Source organism: Neodiprion lecontei, chromosome 2 (assembly GCF_021901455.1).
Source record: "Neodiprion lecontei isolate iyNeoLeco1 chromosome 2, iyNeoLeco1.1, whole genome shotgun sequence".
In the NCBI taxonomy this organism is placed as follows: Eukaryota; Metazoa; Arthropoda; class Insecta; order Hymenoptera; family Diprionidae; genus Neodiprion; species Neodiprion lecontei.
The window spans coordinates 11552611-11572891 of record NC_060261.1 but is presented as its reverse complement, the minus strand read 5'-3'; the positions used below and the strand labels follow the sequence as shown (position 1 = coordinate 11572891).

At 35.8% G+C, this 20281-nt stretch overlaps 2 protein-coding genes across 6 annotated transcripts; one reads left to right on the top strand and one right to left on the bottom strand.

The window, feature by feature from the left end:
• Positions 1-3119: 3119 nt before the first annotated feature.
• LOC107222855 lies at positions 3120-15567 on the bottom strand. Of its 4 annotated transcripts, XM_015662376.2 has the most exons (15): positions 15386-15567; positions 15179-15306; positions 12864-12947; positions 12094-12168; positions 11512-11572; positions 10788-10872; positions 10547-10693; positions 10044-10265; positions 9563-9756; positions 8663-9087; positions 8030-8512; positions 6745-7572; positions 5094-5465; positions 3704-3748; positions 3120-3550 (listed from the first exon to the last, which is right to left on the bottom strand). In XM_015662376.2, the coding sequence occupies exons 2-15, from the start codon at positions 15299-15301 to the stop codon at positions 3476-3478; spliced, it is 3219 nt and encodes a 1072-aa protein (XP_015517862.2). In that variant the 5' UTR covers positions 15302-15306; positions 15386-15567; the 3' UTR covers positions 3120-3475. The 4 variants fall into 4 exon arrangements, with proteins under 4 accessions (XP_015517862.2, XP_046586201.1, XP_046586203.1 ...); XM_046730245.1 differs by having other exon boundaries at positions 5094-5447; positions 15179-15567; XM_046730247.1 differs by lacking the exon at positions 9563-9756 and having other exon boundaries at positions 10120-10265; positions 15179-15567.
• Positions 15568-17165: 1598 nt separating this feature from the next.
• On the top strand, positions 17166-18244 carry LOC124292837. 2 transcript variants are annotated; one of them, XM_046731075.1, is made up of 3 exons: positions 17166-17328; positions 17427-17769; positions 18166-18244. In XM_046731075.1, coding segments are annotated over exons 1-3 (435 nt in total). In that variant the 5' UTR covers positions 17166-17238; the 3' UTR covers positions 18168-18244. The 2 variants fall into 2 exon arrangements, with proteins under 2 accessions (XP_046587031.1, XP_046587030.1); XM_046731074.1 differs by lacking the exon at positions 18166-18244 and having other exon boundaries at positions 17427-18086.
• The last annotated feature ends 2037 nt before the right edge of the window (positions 18245-20281 follow it).

Here is a 20281-nt window from a genome sequence, read left to right as displayed (position 1 = left end):
TACCATTGGCGCAGAGTAGTTTTAAAAAAAACCGGGGGTGCCTTTCGAAGTTAATTATCCCGTGGTCGAGAAAAATAAAAAAAAAAAAAAAAAAACAAATCTCGTCGTTATTCATGTTTTCCCAGAATTCCAGAGAATTCTTCCGAAACTTAATTTTCGGGCGAAGATGTGAAAAAATACGAGTTCTTGCGATTATCAATGTTTGTAACCAAATCGAGCTCGAAGTGAAAATCGAACCCGTTGATAAAAAAAAACAAAACTCATATCTTATCGGTACTTTATTTTGTATCATAAGTTTAGAAAAATAAAAATATCTCATTCTAAGGTACAGATTTTTGGATGGAATTTAGGAGTGTTTAGGATACAGTTGAAATCGATTCTTCTGTTCTTCCGAAATCGATCTGAAAGAATTCGGGGACGTTTGTAACACGGAATATCTTCATTAAGCTGTAATTCTGAAAAGTATGAAAAAAATTGCAACAAGTATGAGGGCGTTTTTACAAATTTGTCAAAAATTCATTTTCCGCCTAAAATTTTCTCAATTATCTCTTTTGACAGTTTGGATTTTGTTTCCATATTTACAGATTCGAAAAAAAAAGAAATAAAAAATGTACAAAATCGACGATCAAGTAGTTCTCTAAGATGATTTAGAAGTGATTATTTATATTGTAACCAATATTTTGTAAGGTTGATATGATTATTTTTTTTTAAATCGATCACTTGCCAAACAGTTGTTTTTGAAATCTGAGACAAATTCGAGTCTAATGTAACGCTCGGCACCGATCTACGATTATGCTACCAAGTCTGGTAAATGAATTTTGAGATTTTCCACCGAATTCCTCTAAGAAACATTATTAAAGAATTCTTATTCCTTGCCCATTAAATTTTTTTTTCTAGGAATTCTAACGCCCAACTGCGTCACTCCTGACCGCAAACCTTGAATACACTTTACTACCACACGAGATAACTGCAGACCAATCTGACGAGACCAAGTGAAACACACGTCATTGTCCTGGTGAGACAGCATTTCCTGCGGAAATTTTTCACTCAAATGTTAATGCATTAAGGACAATCGATGTTCGAAATAGATAATCGAAAAACCAACTCCTTGTTATCAACAGCAAAACTAACGGAATTGTGCGACGTAAATATCACAATTTATTTACGCTCAAACTCATCACGCAGATGTTAATTTCACTGGTGAATAAGTCGTACAGAGTGAATTCCTAACGACTGCACGGACCGTCGTCTGCTTTAGTTTAATGCGCACGCGCTACGATCCGAGAACAACTGTTTGCCAGGGTGACCAACCGTCATATAAATTTAGAACGACAGTTCGCCGCGATCTATGTAACCTCAAAAATTTTTACGGTTGTCGATGGCATTTGTCCTCAACTCACATCTGACAAAATTTTTTGGGGTTATATACGTCACATCGAACTATTCTCTATTATGATTGGTTGCCCTGGCAATTGTTGCACGTGCGCATTAAATTTTAGCAGTCGTTAGGAATTCACCCTGTGTATATACGTGGGTCGACTTTTTTTTTTTACGGAAGATTGATTGTTTCAACAGTCTTGAAATTCGATCAACTGTCGATTTTTTTTCTCCCTTCTAATACTTCGAGAGTTAAGAATTGAAGCTATTGGTTTTTTTTTTTTTTGCAGGCTCAATAAGACAGACATCAGACAGATTCGATACATTCTTTAAATCATTTCTACGTCAAAACAGAATTTAAGTCTAAAATTTCAACAATCAAATTTTTATTACATAGAAAATACTTCATTTTCTCTGTTGCGGTTTCTTTTTTTTTTTTCTTCTTTACATCAGGTATTATACTTCAGAATTCGATCTTTTTTGTGTCTGAAATTACTAAAAAAAAAAAAAAATGCGGAGAAGATCATATATTTTAAAATTATGATTGTGGCAAGCATCCAATGTTGACTCGTTGTGAATATATTATACATATGGAAAAATTTCTGCATCAGATGTTTTGTTTTGAAATTGCGGTCAATTAGCCGAGTAAAAAAATAGTATCGAACGGAAGTTGAGAAGAATTAAAAAAAAGAAAAAAAAAAACCTTTACGACACAACGGCTCGCAATTATTCAATCAATTATTCAACGTTAGAAAAGTTACGAGGTTTCACATGTAGGTGATTAGTTTATCACGGGACGAGGATGAAAGTTTAAAATGATGAAACATATTACGTTTTACATTGCTTTTAATGATATTATTCATGATACTTAGGATAATATACAGATTAAATACAATAAATCAACGGATTATCAAAGCTACTGTATTCAATTGAAACTCGAAGAGTTATGTTCGCTTTGCAAATACGATTCGTCTTCTTCATTCCGGTTCCAGCTGCCGGTAGTAAAGATTAAAACTCAGAATTAAACAGAATTTTATCTTTCACGCTACGTATCAATTCAATAGACGAGGTGTAAGTGATTAATCAGCTGGTGAAAAATAGTTTGTACAAGTTGTGAATTACCGTGAATGTTGGAAATCAATCGAACTCCTAAGGTAGGAGGTCAGAGAAACTAGAGAACTGAAAACTCTGAAGCTAGAGAGTTTGAACTTTCAAATCTGGAGCATTCAATTCCCGACTATACTAGAAGCAAAAGTTCACTCTTCGGATGTAAAGTCAAACCGTTTAGCTCACGGCTATTTTACGCTTGGGTTTTTTTTTTTTTTTTTTTCAATTCACCTTGAATTTACAGCAGCTGACAACAATCCGATGATACGCGTGAAATTTGTGTATAAATTAAATGTTGTCTTGAAATTTAATTTAGTTCCTCGTCGTATAAAGAATAATTAGTCCACATTTAATTTTGTTACACAGTTAACGCGTACCATCAGCACACATTATTTCACACACATGTGACACACTATTCCATGTGATTATACAGTACATAGGTAAAGATACGACATAAACAATTTTTGCTTCTTACACACTACAACCAAGTGTAATCAAAGATAGGCACTTGGGTGAATTACAAACGATTACAATATTATTTTGCAATATTTCGAATAACATCAGACACATAAATTATATAAATGCGTATAAAAAGAGACATTTTTTTAAACATGAAATCAATATTTTTCAATGTATTTTAATTATTCCAACAATTTTAAAGAATGTTGAAATAATTATAATAATAATAGGAAATTAAATGTATCGATTATTCGTCAACTCTGATAACGTATTTATGTCAAATTTTTGCAATTTTTCAACTTTTGCCGTTTTTTTTTTTCCTCTAGTATAAATAACACGTTAAACCGTCTTCGATGTTGGCAAAATATTGCGTACAAGTTACGTTTATTCCAGGTAATTGAAAATTAAATGCCGACACGGTGATTCGGCCGATAAAATAATTCAAGACGGGTACAAATTATAATACATATTAGCGAAACATATACTATGCACTGTTGTATTGTTATTGTTACTGTCACCTTATATCGTTTGTCTAGTCATCGCTAGGAGAATAATCTGGCAGTACTTGGCTTTGTAGCGGAGGATGAACATCAGTAACGCTATAAATCTGAAAAATAACAAAGCAAATTGTGATGTTAGAATTTTATCACCACGGTTCTTATCATCAAAGTGATTTTATCGTTTCGCTAAATCGTCATTACGGCGTATATTTATTTACAGTGTTTTTTGTATAAGTATTAGGGCACAATATTATGCTTACCGGCTGTGTAACATGCTGATAATATCGACCGGCACTTTCACCAATCTGGAAGATAAATTTTCTATTTATATTTAATGCATCGATTTGATAACAAAAGTATAGATTTATTTGAGAGAATGCAAAATCGAACCGATTTTTCATTTTCAAAAATTTATGAAAGTATTGGCAAATCAAGAATTCCTCATGAAAAATAACAATGCAAACTGGATGATTTCCAAACGAAATGTAGCGCAGCGAAAACGTGACGTTAATGTCTGAATATCAATTGCGGCCCACCCGGTATATGAAAAGCCTAGCCAGACTTGGAAAAGCTGCAAATGGTGCCATCTTTCAGAGCTTGAAGCAACTCGCTCTAACCATCCTACGGTATGAAGAATAAAGAGACTATGAGATTATTCCATCGTCATATGGAAGCAGGAACAAACTAATAAACAATAGACATTGAAATTGGAAAAATTTGGATATAAATGAAATTTTGACGCATTTTATGTGCAATAAGATTTGAAAATCACCTACATTTTGGACTTCTAGATTATAGGATTGGCGAGGGATAAGTAAGTTGATTTTTACATCTAATTTTTATCTTGAAAACTTTGGTAACTCCATTAGATGAAAATTAGACGTGACCGAATCTAGTTTTTAAGTAAAAAGTTTGACATTTCCAAATGTAATCGTTTCGGATTGTGTTAAGGAAACTGTTTTTGAAGTGAAAACTTCTTGAGCACGGGAGTGATTAGAAACTCGATGAAACGAAATGAAACTACTATCGATGTAACGAAAACTTGACTTCTTTTTTTTATTTTTTCCAAGTTTATTAGTTGAGATTCTCTCCGTATAATAGGCAGCAGCTGTTCGAAGTTTACTTAAAAATCAAGCGCCCAATTTACCACGAAAGAAATATAGAATGGTTCGTTTGCTGAATGGAAATTGAAATATTTCTGTAAATCATAGTAAAAAAATTCCAATCAAATAACAGAAATGAAGCTTTTTCTTTAAGGACGTTACAGTCGGGTAAAAAATATATGTGAAATCAAAAAACATAGAAAAATGAAATATTGAACGGGGTAAGTAAAGTTGACAAAGTTGAATCCGACCGAAGAAAGACTCTTTGATCCAGATAAAAACGTTTCAACATTGAGTCTCAATTACAAAGGTCGTACTAAGTAAAATAATGAGATTTCTATGACGTGATTAAAATAACGATGGGTTTATAACGTAGTTGAATCTCCAGTATTTGAATATTCTCTCTCTCATTACGAGAACTTTTACATTAAAACGTAACTAGATTAGCTTCGGTGACACTATTCAAAGCTCCGCTTAATCGCTTGTTGATTTTCAATAATTTTTTCACCCGACTGTACGCCCCAAATATTATTAATTAAAGGCGTACCTGACTGTTGAAGAAAGCGGCGTGAGCATATCCGGAATCAATAAGCAATTGATAGTTATAATTCCGAAGTTCTTCCAACATTGGGCTAAAGTTCTGCGGGTATGGAAGATTTTCAAGAACGGCTGATCTGTACAGCGGATTGATGATCGTGTTATGGGAAATCGACTCGGTTTGCTCGAACGGAACAACGAAATTGAACCTTCTCTCAAAGTATTCCTCCGAGTAGCTTCGCGGAGGTATATTCAAAATTGCAGGAGGCGGCGGCCAGTGATAAGTAACTCCAGAATTTGGCGGCGCGAGGTTCGGCGGCTGCATTAAGCTAGTAGAAATGTTATGGAATTCGCTTCTCGGCAACTGGAACATTTGTGACCGCTGTTCGCGAATGAAATCATTTCAGATTACTAAAATTACGAATTGACGGGGTTTCCGAAACACTGATCATTACAATAACGTTACCAGCTTCAGCCTCGTAAATTATTTGCAGAGAATTTCGAACATTTTCATGAATTTACTCAGAATATAACAAATGTCTGACTGTTTTTTTTTTTTTTTTGGACACAACTTACCAATTCTAATAACCTCGGGAAATTTTGTAAAAATATATAAACTTTTTGCCCGAAAATAATTTTCAACAAGTATAATATAGAAGAAATCTTGTGGTTTTTCCGGGAAACGTATGATAAGTATTTGAAATTCTAGATTCGTTGATAACATTTTTTACAGGTAAATGCGGAAACACCGGAATTCAGATTTTTTTTTTTTTAGATTCCTTGCACAAAATGGAGTTCTGAAATAATACGAGACTCGTATAGAAATTTAGATGATATTCACAGAAATGGTTGGAAATTTAAAATCTCGGAATTGTTTAGGTTTTAAAATAGTTGTTGGCCAAAAATCGATACTTCTTATCAATCTTATTACTAAATAGTCGAATATTCAGTATTTGTCAATTTGTTATGTGCGTGAGATCTCTTCAAATTTGTAGTAACGAGAAATACCAAAATTATAAACAAAAGTTTATAGATATCAATCAACTACAAAATTTTCGAAAGTATAGTAGTTTCGTTCGACTTTACCCTACGGATTTTTCCTTTCCGTTAGTAAATTCAATATGGCGATTTGTTTGTCACAAAAATGTTGCGAAATTGAAAATTGAACCTCGCGTGTGAACGCAATGAAAAAAAAGGGTATCGGTGAATTTGTAAAAAGTAATCTTCCGAATAAAATGAGTAATCGTAGAGTGAAATAAAACGAATCTACTAAATTTTTAACCATAACGAACCGAATCGAAACGAAGTATCGATATCTAGTTACAATAAGCTTTTGTATATAATTCCAGTATTTCTTTAATTTATAGTCTTAAAAAGAGCTTCGACGAGTGTCTTATGATAAAGTTAACGATCGGTATAAATTTTTTGCCAGCCGTTGTATCATTAACAAAAGATGAAGTCCCTAAAGAACAACACGATTATTAAAAACTCTCACTGGAATTGCTTGGTAACACCTTGGTAATTGTTAAAAAAAACTTCAAATATTCCGACAAATATTGTACCAAATATTTTTCAGAACTCTCCTCGAAACAACTAATATGTATAGTTCTACCGAATCGTTAAGATAAATTGTGAAAAATTTATTACAACATTTTTCTTACCACGTTTTGCTCGTGCATACGGTGCAGCAGCTCGACGTGTTCACTGGCTCCGAGGACCTGAAATTGGTGCACTTGATGCGGTTCATTTTGGGGCGCAATATGCGGCAACTCGTCAGAATTTCCAGTTGACTCGGAGTCGCTGCGTTTCAGGAAAACCGGAAACCTTTCGCAGTCCCGATCCTGACCGGAAATTCCGTTTGTCTGAAAATTTTCCATATGATAATTGTAAGGTGGAATTGTGTGGTATACATTCGGTTCCGAAAAATCGCAGCCGGTTCTCGATTGGTATTCATTCAGTTCGTAAAGCGCGTTTACGACAGCGGGTGTCGGCACGACTTCCGGTTCTTCGTGGCTTATGGTGATTCCCCCGAAATCTTGACCGATTTCAGCCTCGCTCGAAGGCCTGTGCCAAACCCTCTCTTGCTGTGATCTTCGCCGAATCACCGGCATGTGACGCGCTGATCTTTCCGGAAAATCCTCCGCCGTCTCGACTTCCTGTCTCTCCATATTCTGGACCTCCACGTCATGCAGAAACCGTTGTAATATTGCCTTGCGAATCTCCGGGACTTGCGGCAGTCGTGGATCCAAATTTTCTTTAGCAAACTGAGAATTTTCGTCACTATCGCAGTTCACGGTCAAGGAATCAGCGACTGTCTCAACTTTTATGGGTATCTGAGATCCGAACTCCGGTCTCTCGGCCTCTTCGCCGAAACAGCGCTTTTCTGCGTTTGATTCCGACGCTTTCGAGATCGCCGGTTGTTCTTCTTGGCTGTTTACTTCTTGCAGATATCGCTTCACGAGTATTTTCTTGGTACTCGGACTTGAACCCTGGAAGAAATTATTATTCTCAGAATTTAGTCAGACCGTTGATTTCCGATAGTTGCGTAATTTTGTATGAAAAGTATCTTATCAATTCTTAGAACTTCCAGAGGAATTTCTCTACAAGTATCTTAATTTCTCAGCAGAAAATCAATTTCAGTCAATTGATGTCAAGACTTTGATATTTGTTGATTGAATTTCTGGACAATTTTGAAAATATTAATTTCATTGAAAATATACTTCAACTGATATGTCGATTCGGATTTGTTCAGCCGCATATCATAAAAATTTATTTCTTCCGTTTCGATACTGTCTGTACGATAAAAACTCAAAGTTCGTCTTAGACTTTCAATAAAAAATGTCTCGAAATTCTCAAATATATTTTGCAATCCTTCCGCAAAAATTGTGTCAGAATTATCGGAACTCATTCGGGTCTTGGTATAAAATTTCCGTAATTTTTTCATACCAGAGTAGCAGGGGCAGTTTCTTTGCTCGAACATCGACGCTCCTGATTCTCCTCGAGTGTTTCCGTGAAAGGATTCGGCCTGTCCTGATTATTAACCTCCCGCAGGTAGCGCATCATCAACTTTTTCCGCGCTGATGGAAATTTCGGCAGCGTCGAACTCGACGCGCTGCTCAAATTGTTCTTTGACGGTCCAGCTACGTTATCAAAGTTTTGACGAGTATCCGGACAGTTGACAGTTGACGAATTTGCTGCTTTCGTTACGGTCTGGAGGCATCGAGGCTTGACTTCCGATTTAACAGTGGAAGTGACTTCGTCCTCTGATTTTCGCGACGGAAGAGAACCTGAATTGTTCGTCTCTTGCAGATATCTCTGCAGAATTTTCTTACGGAGTGACGGAGCTTGGGTCAACTGGTTTTCTTTCTCGTTGAGAAATTTGCTTCGTTCTTCGCCGGGTGTTGTAGACGTCGGTCTTTCAACGATACCCTAGCAAACAAGAAAAATAAATATTGTTAGTTATTTTATTCAGAAATTTTATAGTACGATATTTTTCAATGGTAATGGTAAAGAAATGACTACAATTTTCGAATTTTTTTTCGAATGCTCCTCACTTATATTTTTACAAATATTCTTCACCTCTTTTGGAAATTGTTGCTGGACTTTTTCACAACTTGTGTCGGTGGTCCCCGAACACTCGGTTATTTCCGATTTTAAAGTGGCACCGACACTGTCGTAATTCACCCTCAGTGAGTTTGTTTCCCATTCCGCAATTATGCTTGTATCCGATGAAGTGGAGGCGTTTTGATGATTATCCCCGTTCGGTTCCGTCTTGACAGTGATCGTAGGGGCCTCAAGTTTTATGGCCTGATGTCCAATATCGATTTTAAAATTGGAAGTCGACGGTTGTTCCATTTCTTCGAGAGGCGTCTGGCGACGAGAATTTTTGCTGTTTTTGATATTCGCCTTCGAAACTTTTGTCGGATGCTTTTGAACCAGCGTCTTTTGCTGTCGGCAAACGGAGTACAAGTTACCTAGAGACTTTTTGATTTTTTTCGCTGGATCTGAAAAATGAATTTTCACAAAATATTACCCGCAAGTTTTTTTTTGTGAGACATTTTTATAGGCACTGTAAATTAGTGTAGGAAAAAAAATTTGCGAGAGGAATGCGGAAAAAATTGCATTCAATATAATTAAACTTTTCTGTTATTTTGCGACGGAAATTTGTGATTTTTTTTTTTTCACAGAATTTCAATTGTTAAAAGTGATAATTCTCAAACGTTAGAATTCTCAGAAACTTTATACTATTATAATACACATTTTTAACATTCTGAGACGACAAATTTTCAAAATCTTTAACATTTTGTCATTTTAAATATTGATACGCTCTTTGCGTTTTTACCAAAACCAAAATATTGACCAGTTTTTATTGAAAAATGTTAAAACGATGCGTAAAAAAATCTCGCGTTCGTGACCAAGTTTTTTTCAATCGAAATTTGGATTGAATTTTCGAAACGTTTCAAAGAAAATCCAACTCACCGACATGCGGCGTTTGCTTAAGACAATTGTGGAAGCTTTCGGCAGAAACAACTGCGCAAAGTTTCTTGTACTTGGCGGTAATCATTTTTTTTCCAACTTTGCCGCAATTAAAATTTAATTTCCGATTAGCAGGTTTTGACTTTGGCTCTCCGGGTTCCTTTTTAACTTTAGCCTTGCCAAGAGTCGGAGAAAATCTAGAATCAGAATATTCAATAAGTGCTAGATCTCGAATTTCAGTCGATGTCCATGTTAAAAGTTTTATTTTAAAAATTTTTTGCAATATTTTCATGAATCTATTCAGAATGTAAATTTTCAATATCTTCTCAGTTTTTCTGGAATATATCGGACAAAGTCCAATGATTTTCAAAAGTTTCGGCTTCACTATATATTTCTGAATAATTTCTGACAAAAGTAATAGCAAATTTTCGGGGATTTTGTTTTTCTACCAATCGCAATTAATTCAGTTGTAAAATATGATTACCGCAAGTCTTCAACGCATGGAAAGTGAATTGGATGATCCGAATCGTCGTTTTCATCTTGAAACAGGCTTCTCTTACACTTTTTTCCAGCCGAATTGTTCCTCTTGTTATCAGTTTTGAACTGCAACTGCCTCGCAATAGTTTTTGCATCATGTATTTCCGCTTTAGATATTTTCCTGACATTTACATCCTGCTCGATGGGGACTTGCAACCTTCTTTTGCCACTGAAATTTCATTTGGTGTTATATTTGTACAAATAAAAAATGTGTCGTCAGATAATTTTGAACGTTTCTTCACAGTCATCTGCATGAATCGTTACAATTGTAATCCGAATCGGTTTATTAGACTGATTTAAATTGGCTTGATGCATTTTAGAATTTTATGGCAAGTTTGAAACTCGTTGATTTTCGATAACAAATTTTGCCGATAAGTCTAGAATTTTTATCAACAATTCTTGTGAAAAAAAAAACATAAATATATTTTCTACGTAATGTGGATCACTTACTTAGGTTTTTTACTAGCGACGACTGGCGCAGGTTTTATTTCTAAAACATTATCATCGGACTGATTTTCCGGTGAATCCGACTCATTTTTGTCAACAGTTTCCGGAAATTTTTGTTGGAGTTTATTTGCAGCTTGGCTTTTCAGCCTCCTGTATTACGTTAAAAACGTGTAAATAAATTGCGTAATTCGCTTGTGGCGATGCTAGAAACACAATGGCGATAAGAAAAAACGGATAAACTCACTTTGATCTCCGTAGCCCATCGTGCAAAATCTTCTGAAGATCACCTTCGATGCGCGCTTTATCTGATTCGGTGAAAGCAAGATTCTCTGCATGAGAAATTCGAATTATTAACACTGACGGTTGAAATAAATTCACTCTCGTTAATGAAAGAATCTGAAGTTTGCCAAAAACTTGAACAACCGAACAATTTTACAAAGGTTAAAAAAAAAAAAAAAAAGCATCGAGTGCAGAATTTTTGGAAAGAAAAAATTGGACGAGAATAAAAACTTTACGCTTTCCTTTCCGCCCATGAATATTAACGATTTTAGCTCTCTTACGTAAGTTATTAGTTTTTTTTTTTATAAAGATGATACGTTCGTTATCTTTGAAGGCAATACTATCGTTATTATTATACGTGAACAGATGGTAAGTTATTGTATATTTGGCGAGCGCAAAGTAGGCGTGTAATATCTACAGGGATTTTTTAATAGCGACGGGTCGTAACTTTCGGTCCCTTCGAGTGGACGCGGAGGATGAATAAAAAGGAAGGAAAACAGGAAAGAAGGAAGAAAAAAGAAAAAAAAGAAAAAAAATAAAAAAAAGAAGAAAATGAAAAAGAAAAGACAGAGGAAACGACCCCACATTCGGATAAATATTTTCAGAGGCATGGCAGGAAAAGCTGATTCATCTCATATATAGCTACCAACTGTGCAGCTGGCGAAAAGATATTCATATGTTATTCATACCCCTTTTTATTTCAGCACCTTTCGATCCGTTTGCAAAAATACCGACTTCCGGGTTTCTTAACTGCAGCACCAGCATCGTGTCCAGGTGTTCGGAAATGTAAAGAGAAAGTCAATTTGTTGTGATTAGTTATAAGGAAAGAAGGCTTCATCGCCTGGGAATAATTTTTATCTTTACAAAATGTCACAGGTTTCTACGAATTTCATGAGAATCCTAATTAATATGTATATAAATAATAAAGTGCCTCAAAAACTGTACAAGCATCTCAATTTCTGTACGAAAAGTATTTTAATAGAAAATTAAGAAAATTAAACAAAGAAACCGAGTTTTTTTTTTTTTTATTGAAACTAATTCTTCGGTAATTATCAGAATAATACAAATTTTACCAAAAATAATACACATTTTACTTCGCAAGCGTTGAATATTATTCGGAAATTTCTTTAGCCAATGTTCCCAATCAACCCTGAAATCATTCAGCATTTTTTTGTGTCTATTTAGATAAAAATTTGTCAATCATTTTCGAGTATCTTGAATTATTTCAGGTTACAACACGCATCGAATTTATAGAGTTATAGATCAATTACCGGTAGAAGTCTGTGACACATCTTCTTCTTTCCGGTCCTTTTTCCAGCGCTGTCCAATCCTTGAATTTCGTTATCCTGGAACGTTTGAATCAATCTTATAATCCCGATGTATAAAGAGATGGATTCTAAATTTCTAGGCGGTGTAATAAGCTGACATTTCGTCTCCTGATTATCAAAGCTCAACTCGATCACCGCTCTTCTCAAATCCGTGTTACGCATTCGATTTTTTTTTTTCCTCTCATTTTACGACACGAATAGAATAGAATCGATAACTTCACGCAATTATCGACTCAAAATATGTATATAAACCTAGTTCAAATTCGTTAAAATGTGAACGAATCGAGTAGTTCTTTTTCGTTAATTTGTGTACAATGAAATTGATAAATTCGGCAATTTTTTTCATCCTAATAATAATGACGATAATTCAATATTCAGTGAGTAAATATTACCAAGTTATTGTAATAAAACGTTAATAAATTTTCACTACTTTCTTTCATTAACATAAATACGGTAGCGCTCAAAGGTATTTTGATAATATGAAATTCGTTATTACTTTGATCGATCGTTTCTCTTACTTTTCTTTGTTATAAATTTATTTTCGAGTAATCGATAGTTAATTTTTAACAATTATGCAGAACATCGAATTTGTTTCAACGAATAATATTATCGATTTTTCTAGTTTATTCTTGCATGAAATTAACTCAATTACTATCTTTGTCAAAATACTTTTAAGCGCTGCTGTTTAATTTTTAAGAACAAAATGATCTTACGATTGCTTGTCTCCGCTCGGCGAATTTGTTGAGAACCTTTGTGAATGTTGAAGTGTGAGCTTTTGGTGGAGCGGATTCGTCACGCTATCAAAGTGAAGCAAAATTTTCTGATTCAATATCGCGTAGTTGTTAAATCGTCAATTGGGTGGGTACGTAGTATGTAAATTAAGCGATTCCATGTCAGAAAAATCCGAAATGTTGGGAGTAATAATAACTATAAATACGTAGAAAGTGAAGTTTCTTATATTTTATAAACGCAAGTGTGAATTAGCCAAATTTTTAGTAGCGTGGTTGCATTTTTTATAAATCGCTTCTACGGTCGAAATTTAAAATTTTCCAAAAATTTAAGAAACACCATTTTCTTTCGCATTCCGTTGCGTGAGGAGATATTAACAGATCCGTAAATTCGTCTGTATTTAGGCAACTGTCGCCGCAGGGTTGTCCGATCCAAGTTTATTTAGAGTCGATGTTGCACGATTTTTTTATGGCTCCAACGACACTTCTGACCGTGAAATATGACGACTGCGAAGAAATTTTACCACAATTTTGTTCTCGGTTTTTGTAGATTATTAATCCATCGATCATCCGAATATTAATTGAAAAATGTTCAGTGAAAAGTGACGCGATTTTATATTTTGGGACGGTAAATTATTGAGCTGACTATAAAAAAGCCCTCACTTCTTTTTTGAAAATGTCAAATTGAAATTTTTTGTGCGGGGGTGACGAAACAAGGTGGAAAAAAACAATTTTTGAATTTTGGAATGACTGCGAAGGAACTTTGCTTGGAAAATATGAATTTATTCTGTATAGTTTATATAGCTAGTACGGTTTTCTGAATTTCTGATTAGTGTAACGTGGATTGGCGGTTATTTGTGCTTAAAATTTATTTGGTTATATACATTGCGTCAATGGCAACTCTTCAAGTTTCATCCTGGTGGAGAAACAGCTGTAAGTATAGGTATAATCATACCGTTTTAGTTTCAGATTAATCGTTCGATCCTTCCTTAAGGATGATATCAAAAAGGCAGAATTTGGAAACAGAGGTTTAAAATCGATAACAGAATTAATTTCTGATAAGTTTTATAACAATTATTCCTCTAGTACAGAAAAAAACTTGAATTTCGATGGAAATGGTTTGGTAATTGATTAGCTGAGACGACCGGTTAAAAGTTTCGAGAGACTTCTGTTAAGAATAAATGTGCCAGACTGACTAAATCGAAAGGCAAGAAAACAGAAAACACAGTTTCAAAACTCTCCGGTAATGTCATTTGCGTCAACGCTAGTGAGCACAAAGAAAACAAAATGATTAAATTCTCCTGTGTCGAATTCAGTGCAATATTTTTGGTCTATTTTGTTCACGATATAAATCTTTAGAGACCACCGGGACCACAGAAATTGACGAAAAGTTATTTCCGTGGTGAATAAGCATAAATTTATGTCAGTACGCTACATCAAATGTTATTCGGTATAAACATATTATAATTTAAGATTTCTCGAATGTTTTTAGTTCTTACTTTTTCGGGATCTAATTCTTCAGGAATCCAACATGGTCGTAAAAAACATGGTTTGGGATTTCTTTTAAACGGTTTCTACTTCTTTCCTAACTTTTTATTCGCGTGCAAATCATTCTTGATGCCAATTTCGTACGGCTTATTCAATTCATCAAGTAACGGCTCGTTTTTTTTGACAGATGAATTTTTCACAAATTATCTTGAATGGATTTTTAACAATTTGAATATATTTGAAATGAAGCATTAGTTTGTAACATGCAGTTTGCATTGGTTGTACATACGTCGGTTTTTTGGTCAATTTAACAGGTCACCAGAAATCTGTCTACATACGATTTGTAAATGATTCATCTACGGACAAAATTAGCTAAGATTCATCGAAATTGGATAACCAGTAAGGTGTTTTTCATGAAAAAATGTAGAATAGTGTGTGTGTAAAACGATACTGACAGTTGCGCCTCTCTCTCGATACAAATCCCTTGTATTTTAGTGTCTCTTGTTAATGAGAGGACACGTCGACACAATTTGATTAATCTCAATACCGTACCAAATACAAATATCCAAAGAAAGTCTGGTTTCACGAAAAAATAAAGCCGACTAATGCATTCCCGTAATTGAACTACCAGCTATTTCAAGAATACACTTCCCGGCACTATTAACGCATGAGTAAAAAGTTTTTCGCTTATTTTATCCAGTATTGTATAAGTGACGTATAAACATGGAGCAATGGTGAAAAAAAAGTGAGACTTTACTCGGTCGGTAACGACGGAATCTAGCATTCTCTTAAGACAAGTATGTAGTACTAACCAGTATTTTATTTGCGACTAAAACGTCTCGCCGAAGCTGGTTGAGCTCCTGCTGGCTTTTCTTGGTCCTCGTCCTATTCGTCGCTTTGCTGTTTTCGTCGTGGTTTTTCATCGCGTTCTCCATCGCCACTATAGGTGGCGTCAATCACACAAGTCACTGTTTAGCAAACTTTGGTAGAAAGCAAGTATCTCGCACTTCTTATCATACCTATTGCGAAGCTCTACGTAGCGGCGAGAGATGCCAACTCTGAGGATTTGTATACAAAATGGATGAATCACTTGAAATGTTTTATATATCACACTCGGGTGAGAATCAACAACGAGTTCCCTTCGTTTCCTGATTTTCTTCCAAGGAGCCCTGATCGCACTCCAAATCTGACCACCGTCGAAGTTTGACCTTCGACGTGTAAATCGAGACTGAATTGTAACAGCAAGTACTTACTCGGTTTACCCGTCCGCTTCCCTCCCACCCTTCATTTATGATGCATATTTATGGTTTGTAATTACTGGGCGTACTTACAGACTGTCGCCTCCCAAGTCGGGGCATTATTTTTGTTTACTTCCGCAGGTTCGTAGCGCCGTTCGTCAGTCTACTGCTAATTTGCTTCGTGTGTCAAGAACGATCGCCGTGGCTGGCCGATTGTCTTTTGCTTGCCGCGCACTTCAGTGCGGACTTGTATGGATGCTGCCATTTTGATTCCGGACTTTGGCCGATTTCTGAAGGCGTTTATATCTGTTGAATATGCTACATACTCTGAAAAATTATGAAACATCACCGAGCAACCCTGAAACATCCTGGGATAGAGACTGTTGGACAATTTTCAGGGATACTTGAGAAATATATGAAGAAATCAGACACGAATTGATTCAGTTAATATCAGGGATTTCTTCACCTGAAAGATTGTTGAAGCTCTGTCTTCTTACTGACAAATTATCGGTAGGTTCCGGGGAAGGTGGCGATGTTTATAAGTAATAAATATACTTTAGAAAATCGCCATTGCACTATTTGCAGATTTTCATTTACTAATGAATGCAACAATGAAACGTAATTTTCTTTTACCATTTGACAATATTGACATGCATCGATTCATATTTGCAGGACGTTAACGTTTTCGAATGGAAAAACGTCTATGATTGTCTCAGAAGAAAAAACGTTTAAAGATTCTAAAAACGCTGACAAGCTCTGATTGTTTCTCATTGCATGTATTCTGATTACTTTGACGTTATTCAAACACTTTTAGAGATTCGATGAAGAATTAATCGAACGTTTTCGTTATTCCGAAAATGGAAACTTTTTGTTGTTTCAGAACTTTCTCCAAAGTATATTGCAAACTTTTACCATACAAAATCTCCAGAGTATTCTTACCATCGATACTAACCTAACAATTGAGTTTTGAGAAATTTTCACAACAAGTTTCAATCTCAATTTTAATTTCTTGATCTCAGCTGATTTGATTACCTCTGTTAACATCTGAAAACTGTACGTAAAATCTATATTAAATTACTCCGAGTTTTTGAATACGACAAAGTAATAAGAATGAAATCAAAGATAACCTGCAGTCTATTGAACATTTGTCAACATTTTCCGGATACGCTTGCTCTGGAACAATGAAAAACATTTTTTTTATTACTTTATAGACAAAGCGGGCTAACCTTTTCAACTTTGAACTCACTTCTATGTAGCAAGAGATTTTTCATTGAATGTACAATATTTGACTCTGTGATAATAACCATGTCGAAATCGTCTACAATTCTGAATTAATTTTGCATGAAGTATTTTGAAGAAACAATGTTTTTTCAACTTCTTGCCGTCTATACTCCGTGCAACGAGGGAAGACTTAGGATCGCAAGAAAACTCGTCGGCTTCGGTCAGGTCTCCGCCCACGGAACGGCCATTATGTCTCTTCCATCTCGGAATCGGGTCCAGCGTGCTGGCTAGGAGCGGCAGCAAAACCCCAGCATACCGAACGTAACGGTTGATGCGAATAGTCGAGAGTTAACCTCAAAATACAGTTATTCCAAAAGTGATTTGTATTGGAAACAAGGAGTGATTGGTGATACATGGGGGTGGTAGAAGCACGAGAGGAGGAAATACCATCATCTCCGATGAAGAAAAATAATAGAGGCCACGTGAATACAGATAAACAGATAGTATAGTATTTCACTGCGTACTGTTTGCTATCGTTCAATCTCACTATCTACTGTTCACTAGCATTTCATGCTTTTGTTTTTCGTTGATATGATTTCAGGTGGTTTACGAAAATCACAAAGTTATTGTTATGAATATTTGCAAAGCATCGAAGGAAGACAATCCACAAATGTCACACGAAAAAACGACGACTAAATTGATTGTGAGCCGAATGACGGGAATCGGAAAATCTAGAACCAAACAGATTACAGCAGAGTACATGAGAACTGGTCACGTGTCAGAATCAAAGTCGAAGAAACCTCGCCTTTCTGTAAAAGATAAGATCGCCGAGTTGGTTAAAAATACGTTACGGCGACAGGTTCGTGATTTTTATAGAAATAAGGAAATGCCAACGGCGGATAAAGTTGCCCAAGCCGTGAACGACGACGAAGCCCTTTCCGAATGTAAGCGATAGACCTTCCATAAGTTATTGCTGAAAGTTAATTCCACTTTTACACAACGACAACATAATGGCGTCTAGACCTCACCCAGACCTCACCCAGACCTCATAATGGTGTGCAGCCATTATCCGAGAACAATTAAAAGGTAACCGATAGAGGGTAGATCGACTTATTTTACCTGGAAGAACCGTTAGTCAATACAGGTGACTGCTCAAACAAAATTCGAACGGTCGCAGCGCCAGCATTTGGGTAGGCGACAGTCGGGCGATCGCCCAAGACACCAAATTTAGGGGGGCTTCGCTGTCTGGTGCAGTCTGGATAGTGATAATGATATAAAGGAGATAAAGCAGCGCTGAAAATGTACAGTAAATGAAGAATAAAGTCATTTCTGTTTTTCAGAAAGATGGACTTTCCTGTACAACGTTAAGAAAATCCCCGAACGAAAAGAACTTATAGCTTATAAGGCTTCTGTGATAATCTAAAACAAAAGCTTGCTGTTGATTCCAATTCTAACATAGATGAAAAGTTATTGTGTAACGAGCTCATAAGCTTCAATCGTTTTCTTCTCGATAACGATATTACTTCCATTTGAGTTTTAAACTTTATCAAGCAGCGTAATATTCATGAACTGTATCGGAATGTCGGGATTGCGTTCTGCATTTTGGTTACTATTCCTGTAACGGTAACCAGTGGAAAACGCGGTTTTCCAAAACTTAAATTGATAAAAACTTACTTACAATCAACAATTACACGGTAAAGGCTCGCTAACTTGGCAACGCCTTGCATCGAAAACGAAATTGCCGAAAAATTAGATTTCGCTGATTTGGTCTAGATATTTGCTGACAAAAAGTCCCGGAAAGTGAAAAATAAAAAAGAAGTACAATGTTGTTCTAACCTACGTTCTGTAGAAAAAAAGAATCAACGCGTAGAAAAGAAACAAGCCAAAAGCGGAAAAAATACAGTTAAAAGTGTAAATAAGGAGCTGGAAAAAGTTTCTATCTTCAAGTCGTTAGCTCTGTGTAAAGCTGAAGGAAAACCTTAAACATTCTCACATGGCTTTATTGATTTGTATCCGCTAGAATGGATCAAGCGGAAACCTGCTAGTTTGTCTTTTTGGAAAGGGGCGTCATATGATCTTGGCCCGGGGCGCTAGTTGTGCTAAAACTGGCACCGGATAGACGAGACAGTAAGATCCCAGAAGGACTCATTTCTCCGAGGACTGACAAAGGGACCCACTAATCCTAGTGATAAAGGAAATGCTTAATTGGTCAGAATATATCGACAGCCCACCGGATTTCGTACCTAGTGGGCTAATTATGCTTCGACTCGAAGAAAAATATATACGAGTGTCCCAACGAAATAAACGGTGATACATTTCTGAAATGGGTTCAATAAAGTTTTACCGTCGCTTGACGAAACCTGTGTATGGACAATGCTCCATATAATTCCGTGGTACAGGAGAAGCAACCAAATACTTGGTGCAAGAAAGCAGCCATCATATACTCCGCCCAATCAGATGACAGACTTACTTCGCACATCGTCGAGTGTGGTGGGGAAAGAGTGGGGCGAGTCGGTAGTGCGAAGCGCGGTCCCCAGCACCGTATACGTACAGTTCGGGCCCCGTGCATTGTTTTTATTTAGGAAATAAGATGGATGGAATAATTTGAATACAATATAATGCGCAATCCTAATGCTTTTAATGTTATATATATATATATATATATATTGTTAATGTTATATATAATGTTATATATATATATATATATATATATGTATGTATGTATATATATACGTGTGTGTGTGTGTGTGTGTGTGTGTCGGGGAACGTGGCCCAGGGGCGTCCATGGTTACTCTTGCTGGAGCCTTGTTTACACTTAATCTAATCAATCCAATCACTGATAATAATAACGCACATAACAGTCTTGAATCACTAACAATGCCTCTATCTCCAATACAGTCTGTTTCTATTCCATTAAGAATTAACTATCGCGTACTAGGAAATGCGACAGCGAATCCACCCTGCCTCTAGAATTCTCTCAACATGCCTCTGCGTTGCTTTACCGATCTTTAGCTCTGTTCCAATGCAACCGCCATTTAAAAACAGCATCTTCTAGGGCTGTGGCTACGTTCGACAAAAGGCTCTGCCTTTCAGAATCATCGCCTCTCACCCCCCTTTACGCCACTCATCAGGCTAACGGTCTATGACTAATCTAAATACTAACAAATACGCTTAGACTAAATATGAACCAAATGTTCTTCAATATTAATAAGCATCACAGCGCGAGAAAGCGCGTTCAGAATATCGTGCGCCGACATATATATATATTGTATATATTAGGGTGCTTCGTTTGAGACGACTATTTTTATTTTTCACTCCATACACGAAATATCACTCTAAACATATCAAAAAAAATTCCCACCAAAGCCTAGCTCTTAATTTTAATTTTAAGTACTCGCTAAATGAATTTGAAATTTTCCCATTTAATTAACACGTGAAAATAATTTTTTTTTTTTG